This window comes from Pan troglodytes, chromosome 7 (genome assembly GCF_028858775.2).
Source record: "Pan troglodytes isolate AG18354 chromosome 7, NHGRI_mPanTro3-v2.0_pri, whole genome shotgun sequence".
Classification (NCBI taxonomy): Eukaryota; Metazoa; Chordata; class Mammalia; order Primates; family Hominidae; genus Pan; species Pan troglodytes.
The window spans coordinates 28,452,356-28,470,391 of record NC_072405.2 but is presented as its reverse complement, the minus strand read 5'-3'; the positions used below and the strand labels follow the sequence as shown (position 1 = coordinate 28,470,391).

Below are 18,036 nucleotides of genomic sequence, written 5' to 3'. Positions count from 1 at the left end.
AAGATGTCATGCACAGCCACTTCCAAGATCATGGAACTGTAGGGGCACCAGCATGGTGGCCTGCAAGCACAAGACTCCAACCCATGATTGCTGCTGGGTGGACTGAGCCCAGAAAGACCATAGGGATGGGGCTGCCTGATGCCTTACGGGTCCAAACTCCACTCCAGTGTGCCCAGGATTTTGGACATGCAGTCAAAGGCAATTATTCTCCAGCTTTAAGACATAATATTGTTTTCGATTTTGGGTTTTGGACTTTCATGGGACCTGTTACCCCTTTCTTCTTCCCTGTTGCTTGCTTTTGAAATGAGAATGTCTATTCTATCTTTATTCCACCATTATTTTTGAAAGTAGATAAATTATCCCTTGGTATCCATAGGAGATTGGTTCTAGGACTCCTCACAGATATCAAACTCAAAGGATGTTCAAGTCCCTTACATAGAATGGCATCATATTTGCATATAATCTACACACGTACTTCCATGTACTATAATCATTTCTCAATGACTTGTAACACCTAATGCAATGGAAATGCCATGTAAATAGTTGTTATACTGTATTGTTTTCTTTTTTGTATTATTTTTGTCTTGTATTGTTATTTTTATTTTTTTCCTCAAATATTTTTGATCTGCGATTAGTTGAATCCAAGGATGTGAAACCTGCAAATACAAAGGGCCAAGTATAATTTGTTTTGATTTCACACGCTCACAGCTGGAGGGAATTTGCCTCAGGATTAATCGTACCTTGAATCTCACCCATATCTAATTTAGGCAAGACTCTGGATTTTGGACTTTTGAGTTTACACTGGAACCACTTAAGACTTCTGAAACTATTGGGATGGATTGAATGCATTTTGCATTGTGACAAGGACATGAATTTTGGAGGCCGGGGGTAGAATGCTAGGTCCTCCAAAATTTGTGTGTTGGAAACTTAATCCCCAATGCAACAGTGTTGAGAAGTGGAACCTTTAGTAGGTAATGAAGTCCTAGGGGCACCACCTTTATGAATAGATTAAAGCAATTATCATAGGAGTGCGTTAGTCACAAAAGGGGGGAGTTTGGCCCCTTTTTCTTTTCTCTCTCAAATGCCCTTTCTCCATGTGATACCCTTCGGCTGTATTATGACCCAACAAGAAGTCCCTCACCAGATGGCCAAGCAGATGCTGGTGCCATGCACTTGCACTTCACAGCTTCCAGCATTGTGATCCAAATACATCTTTTTTCTTTATGAATTACCCAATCTGTGGTAATACGTTACAGCAGCAAAAATAAAACAGACTAAGACCAACTCCAGTTTTTTAATTTGTAAAAAAGTAGATATTTTTCAGAGTCATTTTCATCTGGAATCCTAAATGGATTAGCCCAGTGCGTGGAATACAGGATACTATCAGTAAATAAAAAATTCTTTGTACAATTTTACTTTAAACCATTTTGATAGTCACAAAATGTGTAATCCCTCACCCCTTAGAGATTCACTGTGAAAAAACAGATGTTTTTCATGCATGTTTTTCATACATGTTTTTCATGTATCTATAAATACTTATTCTGGAGCACCTATTTTGCACAAAATACTGCTAAAATGTAAGCTATAATCAGATCCTAAAGAACGAGCAACGTGGATTGAGAAAAATCTAATTAAGGAAATTTTACACCATTTAAAATGATGTCAAGGAGGTGTATCTAGGAGGCTGTAGGCTTCCTAGAGGTGCTTACTTCCACATACTATATAAACAATTGAGTCGTTTTAATTTTTTTAAGCAATTAAATATAAACGAATGGGTACAGTTTGCAACAGATTGCCACCTGTCCAGATAGCCTACACAAATACACTAAGGTGTGCTTACTTCTACTCCATAGAAGAGAATATTAAAAGCAAACAAGTTGTCAGCCAATAAATGGTTGATTGTTGACTTTTAATTTAATTGTAATTGCCATGGTATTTTTTGTTAGCCTGCACTGTTTTTTTCTAGGTATAGAGAGGGATTAAAAGGGCTGGTGAGATCCAGACAAACTCACTCTGCTGATCTCAAACAGTCCCTTATTCCAGAGCCATCTGTGCTACCATGCTGGGGATGTGGCATAGTGGAAACACTTGGAGTTAGAGTGAGATGGCCTGGACTCAAGTCCTGACATGTCACTCACGAGTTATGATGATAATAATCAAGACCAGTGCTTGTAGGGCCCTTACTCTGCGACAGGCACGATGTAAAATGTTTGATATGCACTATTTTGTTTAAACCTCACAACTGGCCTGTCTGGTAGAAATTATGATTATCCCCGTATTTCAGAGATTTCTTTTCTTTTCTTTTTCTTTTTTTTTTGGCAGCTGCAAGATTTAATAGAGTGAAAACAGAGCTACCATATAATGGCAGGGGGCCCAAAGGGAATTGCCACTGCTGGCTGGAATGCCTGGGGTTTATATCCCGATCATTGTCCCTCCCTCTGTGCTCTCGGGTGATAGATTATTTGATTATTTCTTTACCTCCTGCTTTTAGCCTAATTGGTATTTTAGTGAGCTCTCTTTACTATGTGATTGGTCAGGTGTGAGCTGAGTTACTAGCCCCTTGTTTAAAGGTGGGTGTGGTCACCTTCCCCAGCTAGGCTTAGGAATTCTTAGTTGGCCTGGGAAATCCAGCTAGTCCTGTCTCTTAGTACCCCCTCTCAACAGGAAAACCCAAGTGCTGTTGGGGAGGTTGGCTGATGACCACGCTAACTGCTTCCTGCCGAACTGGGGCGCATAGTAGGGGTCATGCAGTTGAAAGTTCCTTAGGAGGGGTGCTTTCGATGTCATCAACATTGGAGCATGGGCTAGCAGGCCAGTCCAGGGGTCTGTAGTAGATCTTAGTCACAGACCGCATCTGGGGCTCCATTTGAAGAACCATTTATAGTTTTACAGCTTCAATTCTGGAAGAGACAAACTTAACCAGGAGGTTAAGATACAGAGATTGAAATGTATAGCCTAAAGTGCAGCGGGAGGTACATCCAACAGTTAGTAGGATTTTGGCCAAGGTTCCATCGAGCCTAGTGAGGGTGGTATTAAATAGGCTTACCAGGCAAGTATGGGTACAGAGGGTCTTCAAAGGCATACAAGAATTGAGAGTCAGGATGTACAGGGATGTAGAAAAAGGCATCCTTAAGGTCCAGGACTGTTAGCCACTCTGCTTCCTCTGGTATTTGGGAAAGCAGAGTATAAGGGTTAGGTACAGCTTGGTATAGAGGGACAATAGCCTCACTGATAATCCTGAGATCTTGCTCTAACCTCCACTGTCCGTTGGGTTTCTGTACTCCTAAAATTGGAGTACTGCAGGGGCTATTGCATAGTTTTACTAGGCCTTGGGCTTTTAGGTCCTTAACAATCTTTTGGAGTCCTTGTTGGGCCTCAGGTCTAAGGGGTACTGCCTTTGGTAGGGAAAGGAGGTGGAATCCTTTAGTTTAACTTGAACGGGACGGGCATTCTTCGCTCCTCCATAATGTCCTTCTGTTGCCCAGACTTCAGGATTAATTCCCTCCTCAAGCAGGGCACAACAAACAGGTGTTCCTTCTGTATGTTCAGGTGTATAATGACCCCTGCTTTTGCGAGAATGTCTCTCCTTAACAAAGAAGTGGGGCCTTCAGGCATAATTAGAAAGGCATGTGAAAAGAGCAAAGTTCTCCAGTCACAACTTAGCAGCTGGGAGAAGTATCTAGTGACTGCCTGTCCTAGGACCTCTCAGATAGTGACAGATCTGGAGGACAGTTGTCAGGGACAGGAGAGTAAGACTGAGAAGGCTGCACCAGTGTCTAGGAGACAGTTAACCTCCTGGCCCTCAAAGCTCAAGCATACCCAGGGCTCTGTGAGGGTGATGACATGGGCTGGCGCTTGCCCTGGGCGCCCTCAGTCCTGCTGCTGGATCATCTGTTAGTGGCTTCTGACTCAGAGCACCTTCGTCCCCTGGGGCAGTGGGCCTTCCAGTGATTCTCTTGACATAAGGGGCATAGATGAAGGGGTGGCTTATTTCTATTCGGACAATCTTTTTTAAAGCGTCCTTGTAGACTGCACTAGAAGCAAGCCCTGTTAGGCATTTGATTTGCCCAGGCTTTCCATATTCCAGAGCCTCCAAAGTCCACTTGCCGAGGGACATGGCTAAAGGGGTGGCCTTCTTTTTCTCCCGTTCGTCCCATTCCACCTGCTCCTCCTGATCTCTATTACAAAAAACTGAGGTTGCCAAGTTCAGTAGGGTTTCTAAGTTTTGCTCTGGGCCTCAGGTGGACTTTTGAAGTTTGTTTCTAATATCTGCAGCTGACTGAGTGATAAACTTATCCTTTAAGATTAGTTGGCCTTCAATAGAGTCAGGTGACAGAGAGGTATGCTTCCTCAATGCCTCCCTTAGTCTCTCCAGAAAGGCAGTAGGATTTTCTTCCTTTCCCTGTGTTATAGTGGATATCATTGAGTAATTCATAGCCTTCTTCCTAGTTTTCCTTAGTCCTTCTAGCACGCAAGTTAGCAAATGTCTGCGGCACCAATCTCCATGTTGTGATTCTGCATCACAATGAGAGTCTACACTGGGAACTGCCTACTGGCCTGTGGGGAATCGTTCTCTTTCCTCTGTTGTCACCCTATCATTGACCTGACTGAGATACCAGAGATCGCCAAACTCTCAGGCTGCAATTATAGCTGTCCTTCTTTCATTTGGGGTTAGTGTCTGATCTAGCAGTAACATTATATCTCTCCAGAATACATCTTAGGGGCGTTTTTGCCTTTGGGAAAACATTTCCCAACTGAAAAAAGAACATGAGGATGCCAGCACCCCTAGTCATTTTCCGATGAGCATTAGTCCTAGAGTGTCCTCTATGGTCCTAATGCTTATTCCTTTCCAGGGTGTGTAACCACCCATGGACATCTGCTTACCGGATTAGTTACGCTCACTGATGTAGCAGTCCTGCACCTGTTTTCCCACCTTTCTTGACCACAAAGAAAGGGGTCCGGGCTGCTGGATTCTGGTGGTCCGTTACCAGCGTGCCCAACATTGCCTTTGCGATCAGGGGTGAGTTCTTGAGCTGGGCTGCACAACCCAGTTGCCCCATCAAGATGCATTCCCATAAACAACAATTCTTATGCAAATTCATTTCAGAGAGGGTGTAGGTAACCCTTTGAGTCAGGATTGAGATAGAGTTTTTGCCCACTAGGGCATTTGTCCTTCTTTTCCTTTGTAGGAATACACCCTAATTATTGATCTTAAACTTTTTGTTGCCCCGGATTAAGTCCTTTTGGGTAAGAAATATGAGAGATGGATCCTGTTTATCCTGTGTGCCTTTTTCCTAAAAGAAGAAGAGCAAGGAGAAAAAGATGGGCTTACTGGTTTTGTAAGTACTTTAAGGCTTGGCTGAATGCAAACAGCTCGCACCTTTGAGCAGACCAATTATTAGGCAATTTTCCCAACTCTGCTTCTACAAGAGTTTCCTTATCAATTACTGAATACCCATTACGGTTTTTTCCCTCAGTCACCCGGGAGGAACCATCTATCTTCCTGTCCTTAAGGGGGTACCTCCCGAGTCTGGTCAGACCTTCGTATGGTAATTAAGATTAAAATCCCCTGTTAGGAAATTGGCTGGGTTAAGGGAATTTTCAGTGGTTAATGTTAAATCATCTTTTTTTTTTTTTTTTAACAGACTAGCCCCATACTTTAAGATTTTTGAGTTAGTAAGCTACCTTTTTTTTTTTTTTTTTGACTTAGGATAGTTCTGAACTGGTGAAGTGTGCTCACAATGAGGTTTCCTCTAAAAGTTATTTTTCTGCTTCCTTCTGTTAGCAAAGCAGTTGCCAGTACAGATAGAATGCATTTGGGCCATCCCTTTAATTTACTCAATTCGCTTTGATACTGATCTATTATGTTGTCGCAGGCCCAGTTCCAGTGTTAAAGTACTGGGTCATCAGTCCTAAGGCCCTCGCCAAGGAGCTGAGGCTTGGAGATTGTATTGCACAGGGTGGGTAAGTTGGGTAGAAATTGAGGGAGGAGAGTACTTACACAATGGCAGAGCAATCCTCCTAGCCATTTACAAACTTGTGGCCCTGGCAAGGGTGGTGGGGAACGGGTCCCACATAACTGCCCATGTTGACAGCTGTATACCTAAATTGGGAGGGACACCAGGGGCAAGACTCCGTGGGTTCATAGCCTTTGTGCCTAAGGACACAGTGTAGAGCTTCCTTAGATCCCCTTTGGAGATACAACTTGCTCTAATACTTGGGAGAGGAAGTGAAAGTCTGAAGCATTAGTACCTAGGAGGCAGGGATTGGAGGAAGTAGATTCAGAGGTAAGGAGAATTCTGGGGCTACACTTTCAAGAAAGTCATGGTTGGAACCCAGGAGGTATGGGTCAGAAGAAGAGGTAGGGGTGCACACATGGGCAACTATAGAGTAGAGACTTCTGATTGCATCATGATCTTGACTGATCAATGCCCGGAGTTTGGGATGACAGCTTTCTGCCTCTAGTCGGCCTTCGGCTTCCCCCAAGAAAATTGTGAAAGCAGAAGCTGGTTCCAGGCAGACCAATGCTCCCAACCTAGAAGGATTGGGTGTTGTTAGAAAGCCTTTTCCCAGAAAGCCTCACAGCTGAGTCTTAAGTCCAGCAGCCACGCTAATCGTTTGTAACTGGCCGACAGGTGCTCGGTATTTTCCTCTGATTCTAAGGAAGGATAGGACAGAATAGCAAGCAAAAGGGATCCAATATTACTCACCACTTTGGAGAAGCCCTGTATGGGCCACCAGATGTTACTGGAGGGTCTTTGTTCTTAGAGCTCCCAAGATGGGGCGGGCTGCTCCTAAGATGGCAGCAAGCCTTTTGTTCTCTGACCTGGGGTTCTTGGCCTCACAGATTCCAAGGAATGGAATCATGGGCCATGTGGTGAGTGTTATAGCTCTATTAGAAGCCGTGGGTCACAGAAGAGAACCGTGGAATGCAGTGACTAGTGTTCAGCTGGATTAGGATGAACCTGGGCACTTAGGTATGCAGGAACAATGGCAAGCTTTTAGCCCAATCAGGAGTGGCAATGGGTGCCTTGCTGGATCAGAAGTGCAGCGGACACCCTGCCAGATCCGGAGGGGTGGAAGTCAATGGCGCGTCTGTGATGGCAGCACTCAGCAGTGGTGGACGGCAAGTGAAAGCTCAGCTCGAGCCAGAACAAACATGGACCAGAAGAGTGTGCAGTTGCAAGATTTAATAGAGTGAAAACAGAGCTCCCAAAGGGGGTTGCCCTCAGAGATTTCTTGATCTTACCAAATTTCCCAATGCTCTTTCAAATCCTGGACTTGTCATCAGCAAGCATCCTATGCCCTCATCCTTTTCTCTGAACATGTCTTTCATCTTCTTGCCCTACTGAGACCCAGATGTTTTCTGTGAACATTGTTTTCCTGCAGCATCTAGATGGAAGTTCATGTTCCACACCTTGCTCTCCTTTGTTGCTTCCGAGTCATCTCTTCTCTATTCTCCTTCAAAGATCTCAGCTCCTTTGAATGTGATGTCGTTAGATTACACCACCCAACCCTTCTTTGTTGCAAACATCTAGTGACCTCTTAGTTGTCCCTCCTCATTCATTAAAGCTGTCAACATCTGGTCCATGTTCTTTTCACCTCTACTCCTGTCACCATTTTTGGTGACTTCAATATCCAGGCGGATAACTGTGGATCTTGGCCTCCTAATTTTTTAATCTACTCTTTTGCAATGATCCTTTCCTGTTTTTCACCTTAACCAATTTAATCCTATTTATGCCCTCACTTTGTGTATTAGTTCATTTTGCATGGCTATAAAGGAATATCTGAGGCTGGGTAATTTATAAAGAAAAGAGGTTTATTTGGCTTATGGTTCTACATGATGTACAAGAAGCCTGGCACCAGCATCTGCCTCTGGTGAGGGCCTCAGGAGGCCCAGCTCTTTTAACAACCAGCTCTTGTGTGAACTTACAGAGCAAGAAGTCACTCATTACCGTGAGGATGGGGACAGCACCACGCCATTCACGAGGGATTCATTCCCATGACCCAAACACCTCCCACTCAGCCCCACCTTTACCACTGGAGATGAAGTTATAACGTGAAATTTCAAGAGGACAAATATCAAGCAATATCACCTTGACATCAGTATTAATTATATTTCCTCTGAAATCTCAATTCCAAGCAATCCAGTTCTCATCTTACATATTGCCTTCTCAGGTGTTCTAACAGTCCCATATCAACCATTTTGGACCAAACTGGGATCACCAATTCACTGTCCTGAGTAATTTTTCTTCCATCACTACTCCTGTCCTCACTTCTTTCTTTTTTTTTTGAGACAGAGGCTTGCTCTGTCGCCCAGGCTGGAGTGCAGTGGCTCACTGCAAGCTCTGTGTCCCAGGTTCATGCCATTCTCCTGCCTCAGCCTCCTGAGTAGCTGGGACTACAGGTACCTGCCACCATGCCGAGCTAATTTTTTGTATTTTTTAGTAGAGATGGGGTTTCACCGTGTTAGCTAGGATGGTCTTTATCTCCTGACCTTGTGATCCGCCCGCCTCTGCCTCCCAAAGTGCTGGGATTACAGGCGTGAGCCACAGCGCCCAGTCTGTCCTCACTTCTTTCTTTCCTCAACTTGGAGTTAATGGCTCATCATGGATGTCACTCTTCTGAAACTCCTCACTCCCTCTGGGCTTGTCACTTGCCAAAAACTTCACTCTAGCTAAGCTATCTTGTTGCCTACTCCTTGTCTGTAACTGAGCCATGGCATGGGGCTGCAAAAAAACGCACAACCACGCTGTTGGTCTCACCTTATATTTATGGCCACAAATCTAAAGTGGGTTTCACATTGTCCAACAATCTTTCTCTAAGCCCCTAGTTATGTCCTCCTTCTTCTTTTCCAAAATGACTATTTTATATTTCTTCATTTTAACCCCATATGCACTCCCGTCCCTTCACCATCATCATTCTCAGTTGTTGACTTTCCCTCCTACTCATTGAGAAAACAGAAGCTATGATAAAATGGAAGCAATGAGAATGGAACTGTCGTGTTTCCATCACTAAGTGTACCCAGTATCCTGTACCTGAACCCACATTCCCAGTCTTCTCTTTAATTATGGTTGGAGCATCCCAGCCCTGATCAAAGGCCAGACTCCTCTTCTCAATTCCATCTCCGCTCACCTACTTCATTGGCTACTCCTCATCTCCTGTGCTATCTCTGCCTTCTTTGCTAATGCCTAAAGATAGGAGTCCCCCAAGGCTCAGTCCTTGGATCTCTATTCTTTATTTGTTCTTTCATAGGCAATCCCATCCATTTGCATGGCTTTAAGAACCATGTGTAAACCAAGGTCTCAAATTTCTCTCTCCTTGGAACTCTAGATTTGTGTATCTAACTGCCTGACAGCTCTGCTTGGGTATCTACCAGTCACTTCAAACCTCTCACGTTCCCCCCATGCTCTTGCACTTCAACCAGTCTTCCCTATCTCCAGCTACCCAATTGATTAAGACAAAAACCTAGGTTATCCCTGATTTCTCACTTCCCCTCCTCACTCCCGCTATGTCTTTACCCAATCCAACAGAAAATGTCACCAACTTACCTCCAAAACCTACCATTTTGTTCACTTCTCTCCACCATGACTTCTAATCTTAGGCACCATCACTTTTCTCTTGGATTCTGCAAATAGTCTGACTTCCACTCTTGTCCCATGAACCCATTCTTCTAAGGGATTTTAGAAAATATAAATCCAATTATGTCATTTCCTTCCAAAGCTTCCATTGCCCTTGGAATAACCAGATTCATTTCTAGGACCTTCATTTTCTCACCCTCCACTTTCGTCTTATATTTCAGGCACACAGATATCCTTTCTATTCTTAGAACAAACTAAATGATTTCTTTAAGACATCTTAATTTCCATTAGGTGCTTTTTATTTTCTGCTTGAAGTGCTCTCTTTTGGTTATTAAGGACTCAGTTTGAATGTCACTTCCCCAAAGAAGCCTTCCCCAACCCTGAAATCCCAGGTAGCCCTTCTGAGTTGCTCTGCTATATCACCACATTAAATTTCCTGCACATAACTCAACACTTTTCAAAATTATCTTTTTTGTGTATTTGTTTACTTGTTCATTGTATGTCTCCCTCCCCGGAGTATAAGCTAGCTGAGGGCTAGAATTTTGTTTGTCTTATTCACCGCTGTATTCCCAGCCCCCAGAATACCTGACACATGGTCAAAGTTTGTTAAAATGAATGAATGAATGGATGAGACTCAGACAGGTTAAGTAAATTGTCCAAAGTCACAGAGCTAACAAGTCATCAAGCCATGGTTTGAATGCAAAATTTGGAGCTTTGTGTGGCTCCAAAGCCCATGTTTCCTGAAAACTTCCCTCTACTGTCACAAAAAGCCATGTGTTCAGGACTTCAATTTACAAAATACTTTTGCATGCATTACCTAATTTGCTCCACATTGTAACCCGGTATGATATAATCATAGCTTTGCTTTTTCCAGATGTGGAAACCAAGGCTCAGAAAGGTTTAGTAATTAACCCAAGATCCCTCTCAGAGAAATAGAAGGGCTGGTAAGTAGCAAGGCAGGAATTCACTTCCCAGGAATTATGTATGGGTATGTGGCACCCAACCACACCACCTCTGAAGCTCACATTCTCACGCTGATAATCAAGGGTATTTTATACATGAGAATGGCTCATCAGGGCCATTCATTAGGAATCTAAGTGGGGAGCTGGAAGCACATTAAATGTACTGAGGCTAGGCCAGGTGTGGCGGCTGACATCTGTAATCCCAGCACTTTGGGAGGCCGAGGCAGGCAGGATTTCATGACCAGCCTGGGCAACATGACGAGACTCCATCTCTACAAAAACAAATAATCAAACAAACAAACAAAAAAACAACAAAAAAAAACTAGGTGTGGTGGTGTTCACCTGTAATCCCAGCCACTTGGGAGGCTGAGCTGGGAGGATCACTTGATCCCAGGAGGTCGAGGCTGCAGTGGGCTGAGATTGTACCACTGCACTCCAGCCTGGGTGACAGAGTGAGGCCTTGTCTCAAAAAAAAAAAAAAAAAAAAAAGAAAACAAAAAGAAAAGTACTGAGGCTAAACAAAGCCTTGCTCCTGAAGAAAGGAGAGGTGTGGGGGTCCTATGGCAACTACTGTGGGTTTGCACAAAGGTCCCCAGATCATAAAACAAAGTGGTTTGGGGATCTTGGAAGGTTACAGGGGTGGACTTCAGTGTCTTGTAGGAGACAAGGCATTTTAGAGTAAATTGGGCATGTCCTAAGGTAAGGATCTGTGTCCTTCCACAGGTCTAGCTTTCTTGCCTGCCAGTGTGTCCTACCTCATTGGCACCAACCTCTTTGGTGTGTTGGCCAACAAGATGGGTCGGTATGTAGCCTTGGGATCTGGGACGAACAATAGAAATGTAAGATGGAAGAGCGCCTGTTCCTGATCTTGGAATGATGAACAGCTTCCATACGGTTGAAAGTTTAGGATGAGTACACACCGATAAAAACTTCCCACTGGGAGGATGGGCAGTGAGTGAGTGGTGAGGGTGGTATGGAGAATGGATTGTCCTGAGCTCTGAGCTGATTGTTATAGAAGAGGCAGTGGATACATGAGGGGCACCCCTTACTTTCCATCCATTTGCTGTCCAGTTGAAGAGATAAAATAACCACAACAGAGAACAGCTATGAAAAATGCAGTACTTTGGGAAAGTAGTTTTCAAATTATGTTATGTGGAACCCTAAGGAGTTCTATAGAGGCACCCCAGAGGCCACTGAGGAGGAAGGGTTGGGGGCCAAGAGCTATGAGTCTCCATTCTGTCCCTTCACTACAATAAGGACAGCTTTAATTTTATCTTTGGTGTTTAGCATCAAGATTTTAGAAGCACTGCCATAAGACATCAGAGAAGGAAAGAAGTTTGGTACTTTCTGTGTTTTTTGAGACAGACCTCAAGGACCAAATAAAATAGGACAGGCAGGAGGCAGTCTGAGCTGGGCAACAGCATGAGTTAAGTTTGAGGGCTACTTCTAAGGAGCAAGTGCCTTCTGAGTCAGCTGATTCCTCCTGTAAGGGAAGGAAGAGAGTGTCCCACGGCACCTCCTCTGCCTTTCTATAGAAAAAGGGGTGGAGCCAGGGGGGACAAGGAAAGGGCAGGGAGAGAGCTCATTTGGGTACAAACTGGTCATGTAGGGATGCTGTCCTCAGGTCCTAAGGGGTTGCTGGGATTAGGGCTGGTGGGACAGGTCAGCATGGTGGTGATGCGGTACAGGTGGAGGGGAGCTCTCTCCTAGTGGTGTTTGATGACGGCTTTTTTCTTCCAGGTGGCTGTGTTCCCTAATCGGGATGCTGGTAGTAGGTACCAGCTTGCTCTGTGTAAGTATAAGAAGACCTAGGGGAGGGGAAGGGGAGAGAGAGAGAGAGAGAGAGAGAGAGAGAGAGAGACAGACAGACAGACAGAGAGAGAAAGAGAGTGAGAGAGACCCAGACATTTAAGGACTACTTTCCTTTAAGATGAGCAGAGTTGGCTTGGCAAGGACTGTCAGAAAGACTGGTTCTGAATAGGCAGGAATTTAGCACAGGGGAAGAGGCCACCAGCTGCTGTGGCTTTCCATTGAGGGGAAGTGGGAAAGGAGAGGAAGAGGGCTGCAGGGCAGCTGGAGCCGGAGGTCTGAGGCTGTACATGTGGGCATATGAAGTGATACATGTTGGTATCCATTTCTGGGGATGGCAAAATGGTGTGTTTTATGACTTCATTTACTCATCCCACCCTGACAGAGCCTCATAAATCCCCAGGGAACCATCATCCATGCCCCAGTCCCTGGCACCAGAGGCTTGATAGAAGAAGAAAGAAAGAAGGACTTTTCCATTTCCAAGAATCCCCCTCAAGCTCTCAAAGCCTTCATTTCCTCCTCTCCCCAGTGGGGATGAGAAACACACAAACCTCCCAGCCTTGAGGGAGAGAATAACAGGGCTACAAGGCACTGTAAACTGTGCTCAAGACCAGCTGGAGGTCCTGAGCAGGAGCATGGGATCCGGGTTCCACGGCAGGTTTTGCCACTTTCTATGCATGTGACTTTGAGCAGGTTACTTCATCTCTGTGTGCTCAGCATCCTCATCTATGTAGGCAGGGTTCTGATGGTGTCCACAGGGTGGTCAAGGTAATCCAAATAAACCACAGTGTCTGGCACGTGGTGAGCCCATAGTGAATCTCAGCCAATACTATTGATAAATTATAAACATTTCTTGAAGCATGAACCCTAAAACTTGTTATCACCCAGTAGCATCTAAACGGTATGCTAAACCCTTAAGGGGTGAGTGTCCTGGGGTAGCAGGTTTGAATGGCAGGTACCCAGAGAGGGAGGTAAGGAACCTGAAAAAGAGGGAAGAAAGGGTTTTTGTTGGGGGATTGGGAGGGCAACGGGAATGAGTCTCACAAGCTTCCTGATAGGGGACCCAAGCCACACCACCTGCCCCCTCTAGCTTACAGCTAACTGGTTGTTGGGGCCTCTTCTCTATCTTCTTTTTCCAACAGCTACCAAGTTAGAAGTCTAAATGAAACCTTTCAGTGATGTCCCTAATGGAAAACAGAGGCAACTTTATTCCATGAAGAATGAGACCAGGAGAGTATGTTTAGGTGGAGAGGGGTAGAGGAAGGGGAGAAAGTATCCATGGAACAGAGGAAGACCCTCGTTAGAGCATAATGGAGCCAAGTCTGAGGTCCAAACTTGATCTTGCCACTCATTAGATCTGTAACTTTGTATAGAGCAATAAATAAACACAACAGCGCTGGTGAAGTTTTCATATCCTTAAAATGGAGGTATAGATTCTTTTCCGTGAGAAAGTGTGAGAGTGCAGGAGGATGATGTATGTGGCCAATAGTGCACTCTGAATAAACGCATTTCATGTGAAAACTCTGAACCTTGCTCCCACCCACCTGACCCATCTGGAGTCCTGATGACTCTTCCTCCTTCCCCTTGCAGGTTCCTCTGGCTCACAATATTTTTGGTCTCATTGGCCCCAATGCAGGGCTTGGCCTTGCCATAGGTAAGAAGTGCCCTCAAAGAAAACAAGAAGCCCCTGCCTGTTGGCTTTGGGTCTGATGCCTTTCCTCCCCCTTTTCTCATCAGAGGATGTAGGTGGAGAGGCAGAAGGATCAGGAGGGCAGCTGGCAGGGTTGTGGAGAGATGAGCTCGTAATTCCCACCTGGAACAGGTGTTGGTCCGAGGGAGAAGACAGCAGACAAAGCAAATGGACTAAATGGAGGAGGAGAGGCGGGATGGTACTGACTGTGGGTGGGGCTGACTGTGTCCTGTTTGTTCTGGCCACAGGCATGGTGGATTCTTCTATGATGCCCATCATGGGGCACCTGGTGGATCTACGCCACACCTCGGTGTATGGGAGTGTCTACGCCATCGCTGATGTGGCTTTTTGCATGGGCTTTGCTATAGGTATGTTGGCAGGACCTGGTGCCCCACTTTCCCCTATCTACTCTTTACCAGCTGGAAGTGCAGCCAGGAAGCTATCCTCCTAGGGTTCTGGAGATCTTTGATGCTGAGACATCCTCTGGGTCACCCACTGCCGCCAGCATAGTGTCCTACGTGGAGGATGCTCCATATGGAGGCTCCATAGACACTTGTGACTTTGATGTATCCCTCCCAGGTCCATCCACCGGTGGTGCCATTGTAAAGGCCATCGGTTTTCCCTGGCTCATGGTCATCACTGGGGTCATCAACATCGTCTATGCTCCACTCTGCTACTACCTGCGGAGCCCCCCGGCCAAGGAAGAGAAGCTTGTAAGGAGCGCCGACTGTTAAAAGAGAAATTCACTTCTGTTTCTTTCCATCATCTCTCTCATTCCCTTTCATCCTGGGCTGTTATTTCCTCCCTCTATTGCTCTGTTGATACTCTCTCTGCTTTGCCATGTTTCCCAATCCCTTTTCATCTTCATATTTCTTTTGTGCACTTCCTTAATTTCCCTTCTCTAAGTAACCACTTCCCTCTTTCTGGGGCTATCAGGAAGGGTCTTCAGTAGAGAAGGGAAATGGGGGCAGAGGACCATCAAAGACATCCTGTAGTTACTGTTCTTAGCTTGCTAGTTACTAGCAAGATGTGAGTTACCAAGTTAACTACCTCATAAGTGGGCAGAATTCCATTGGCACATCCGTTCATCCACTCATTCACTCTAGTGCACCATTATCCTTACCAGGTCACTTTTTTTTTTTTTTTTTTGATGGAGTTTCACTCTTGTTGACCAGGGTGGAGTGTAATAGTGTGATCTCGGCTCACCACAACCTCTGCCTCCCGGGTTCAAGAGATTCTCCTGCCTTGGCCTCCCAAGTAGCTGGGATTACAGGCATGCACCACCATGTCCGGCTAATTTTTTGTATTTTTAGTAGAGATGGGGTTTATCCATGTTGGTCCACAGGTCACGTTTTTAAAAGTACAAAAATCCCAGGGAAGAGATCCATACCATAGGAGTTTCTTTAATAAAGCACTTTCTTCTTACTGCAGCACAAACATCCTGAGGGCCTGATGGGTTTGGGATGCCGACAGAGGCTGCTCAAGGGAACAAAAGAAGACATGAAGGTGTGATAGGGAGTGGTGGTGATTCCATTTGGCTTCCTGCTGTAACTTTCACTACTACTGTTAAATTCAGTTAAAAGCATATGAGATACTTGTACTGACAAGGGTTGATATACTAGGTACCTCGGGAGGCTGGTGCATGTACATGCAGAGGGTCCTATGCATGTTTCTTGAGTACTTAGCAATGCCAGCCTTGGATGAACTAGTGGGAGAACGGAATGAGGAGATTGGTAAAAAAAAAGATGTGCGGTGTTTGGCCGGGCGCGGTGGCTCACGCCTGTAATCCCAGAACTTTAGGAGGCTGAGGAGGGCGCATCACGAGGTCAGGAGATCGAGACCATTCTGGCTAACATGGTGAAACCCCGTCTCTGCTAAAAATACAAAAAATTAGCCTGGCGTGGTGATGGGCGCCTGTAGTCCCAGCTACTTGGGAGGCTGAGGCAGGAGAATGGCATGAACCCGGAAGGCGGAGCTTGCAGTGAGCCGAGATTGCGCCACTGCACTCCAGCCCGGGCAACAGAGCGAGACTCCGTCTCAAAAAAAAAAAAATGATAATAATGTGCAGTGGCTTCTCTTCTTGCCTCTCTCTGCAGGCTATTCTGAGTCAGGACTGCCCCATGGAGACCCGGATGTATGCAACCCAGAAGCCCACGAAGGAATTTCCTCTGGGGGAGGACAGTGATGAGGAGCCTGACCATGAGGAGTAGCTGCAGAAGGTGCTCCCTGAATTCATGATGCCTCAGTGACCACATCTTTCCCTGGGACCAGATCACCATGGCTGAGCCCACGGCTCAGTGGGCTTCACATACCTCTGCCTGGGAATCTTGTTTCCTCCCCTCCCATGGACACTGTCCCTGATACTCTTCTCACCTGTGTAACTTGTAGCTCTTCCTGTATACCTTGGTGCCACAGTGGCCCATCTTTTATGGGAAGACAGAGTGATGCACCTTCCCGCTACTGTGAGGTTGATTAAACTTGAGCTGTGACGGGTTCTGCAAGGGGTGACTCATTGCATGGAGGTGGTAGTGAGCAATGTGCCCCTGAAACCAGTGGGGCGACTGACAAGCCTCGTTAATCTGTTGCCTGATTTTCTCTGGCATAGTCCCAACAGATCGGAAGAGTGTTACGCTCTTTTCCTCAACATGTTCTTTCCCGGGTTTTCCCAGCTGAGTTGAGAAAATGTTCTCAGCATTGTCTTGCTGCCAAATGCCAGCTTGAAGAGGTTTTTTTTTTTTTTTTTCCATTTATTTTTTTTTTTAATAAAGTGAGTGATTTTTCTGTGGCTAAATCTAAAGCTGCTAAAAGGGCTTTACCCTCAGTGAAAAGTGTCTTCTATTTTCATTATCATTCAGAAACAGGAGCCCATTTCTCTTCTGCTGGAGTTACTGACATTCTCCTGACCTCCCCTGTGTGTTCCTACCTTTTCTGAACCTCTTAGACTCTTAGAAATAAAAGTAGAAGAAAGATAGAAAAAATAACTGATTAGACCCAAGATTTCATGGGAAGAAGTTAAAAGAAACTGCCTTGAAATCCCTCCTGATTGTAGATTTCCTAATAGGAGGGGTGTAATGTGACATTGTTCATACTTGCTAATAAATACATTATTGCCTAATTCAGACCTGGTAAACTAGATGTTGTTTTATAGCACAAGAGAGTGTATGGGCAAATAGAGCAAATACTATAAATATTATCACATTTTCCTACCTTTTTGAAATACTTATTGGGTGATGGGATTTCAAAGAGGTGGGAGACATGGCATCCCCCTAAGTAGCTCCCCATCTGTTTGGGCAAACAGGGTGTGAACAGTATAAAAAATGATTAATGCTGCAAGTTAGTATACATTCTGTGTTCAAGTATGAACAGGTGGGATGCTCATAGGCTGGGTGGGAAATAATGGCTGAGACAGAGGTAAGAAGCAGGATGGAGAGACCCACAGAGACAGGCTTTTGGGATGCCTGAATATCAGATTGGGGTTTTCAGACTTGATCTGGAATGACACCAAGGTCTGATTTTTGCACTGCTCTGTAGGAGTCTGGGGCTCCAACACAAACCCTGAATCAAAGAGCACATTCAAGCTGAACCTTTCAATGAATCTTCATCGTGCAAATGATAGATACCTGACTTATGGATATGTTTTTAGGGGGCTGGCATTAACTAGACACCTGATTTCCAAAACCAGATGTGTTATAATCATCTTTGGTCAGGATGACATCTTTCTCAGACTTTGAAGGAGCTCAAAGGTGAAATTATAAAATTGTTTGTCAAAATATATAAACTGTAAGTACACATGCAGAGTGAATGAATGACCATTGGGATACCTTACACAGGTGGCAGTGGGGTGGGGCGGGATGTGGAGCTCTGGCAATGACAGCCTGCTGACTCTGACATCCACCTGGGGCAGGGCTTATAATAAAGACTGGGCTTGCTACAGAAATGAACACATTTTAAAAATGGGAACAATTTTTTGTCAGAGAAACTGATTCCTGGCTTG

General features: G+C 45.1%; 1 protein-coding gene across 1 annotated transcript in view; it reads left to right on the top strand.

Annotated features, from left to right (window-relative positions):
* SLC18A1 (solute carrier family 18 member A1) overlaps positions 1–17,161 on the top strand; it is a 38,690-nt gene extending 21,529 nt beyond the window's left edge. The window contains exons 11-16 of the mRNA XM_024345076.3: positions 11,267–11,345; positions 12,284–12,335; positions 13,943–14,006; positions 14,291–14,410; positions 14,622–14,755; positions 16,139–17,161. Of these exons, the coding sequence (XP_024200844.2) occupies positions 11,267–11,345; positions 12,284–12,335; positions 13,943–14,006; positions 14,291–14,410; positions 14,622–14,755; positions 16,139–16,252 (563 nt within the window). The 3' untranslated portion in view covers positions 16,253–17,161. The remainder of the gene's footprint in view (positions 1–11,266; positions 11,346–12,283; positions 12,336–13,942; positions 14,007–14,290; positions 14,411–14,621; positions 14,756–16,138) is intronic.
* Positions 17,162–18,036: the final 875 nt, after the last annotated feature.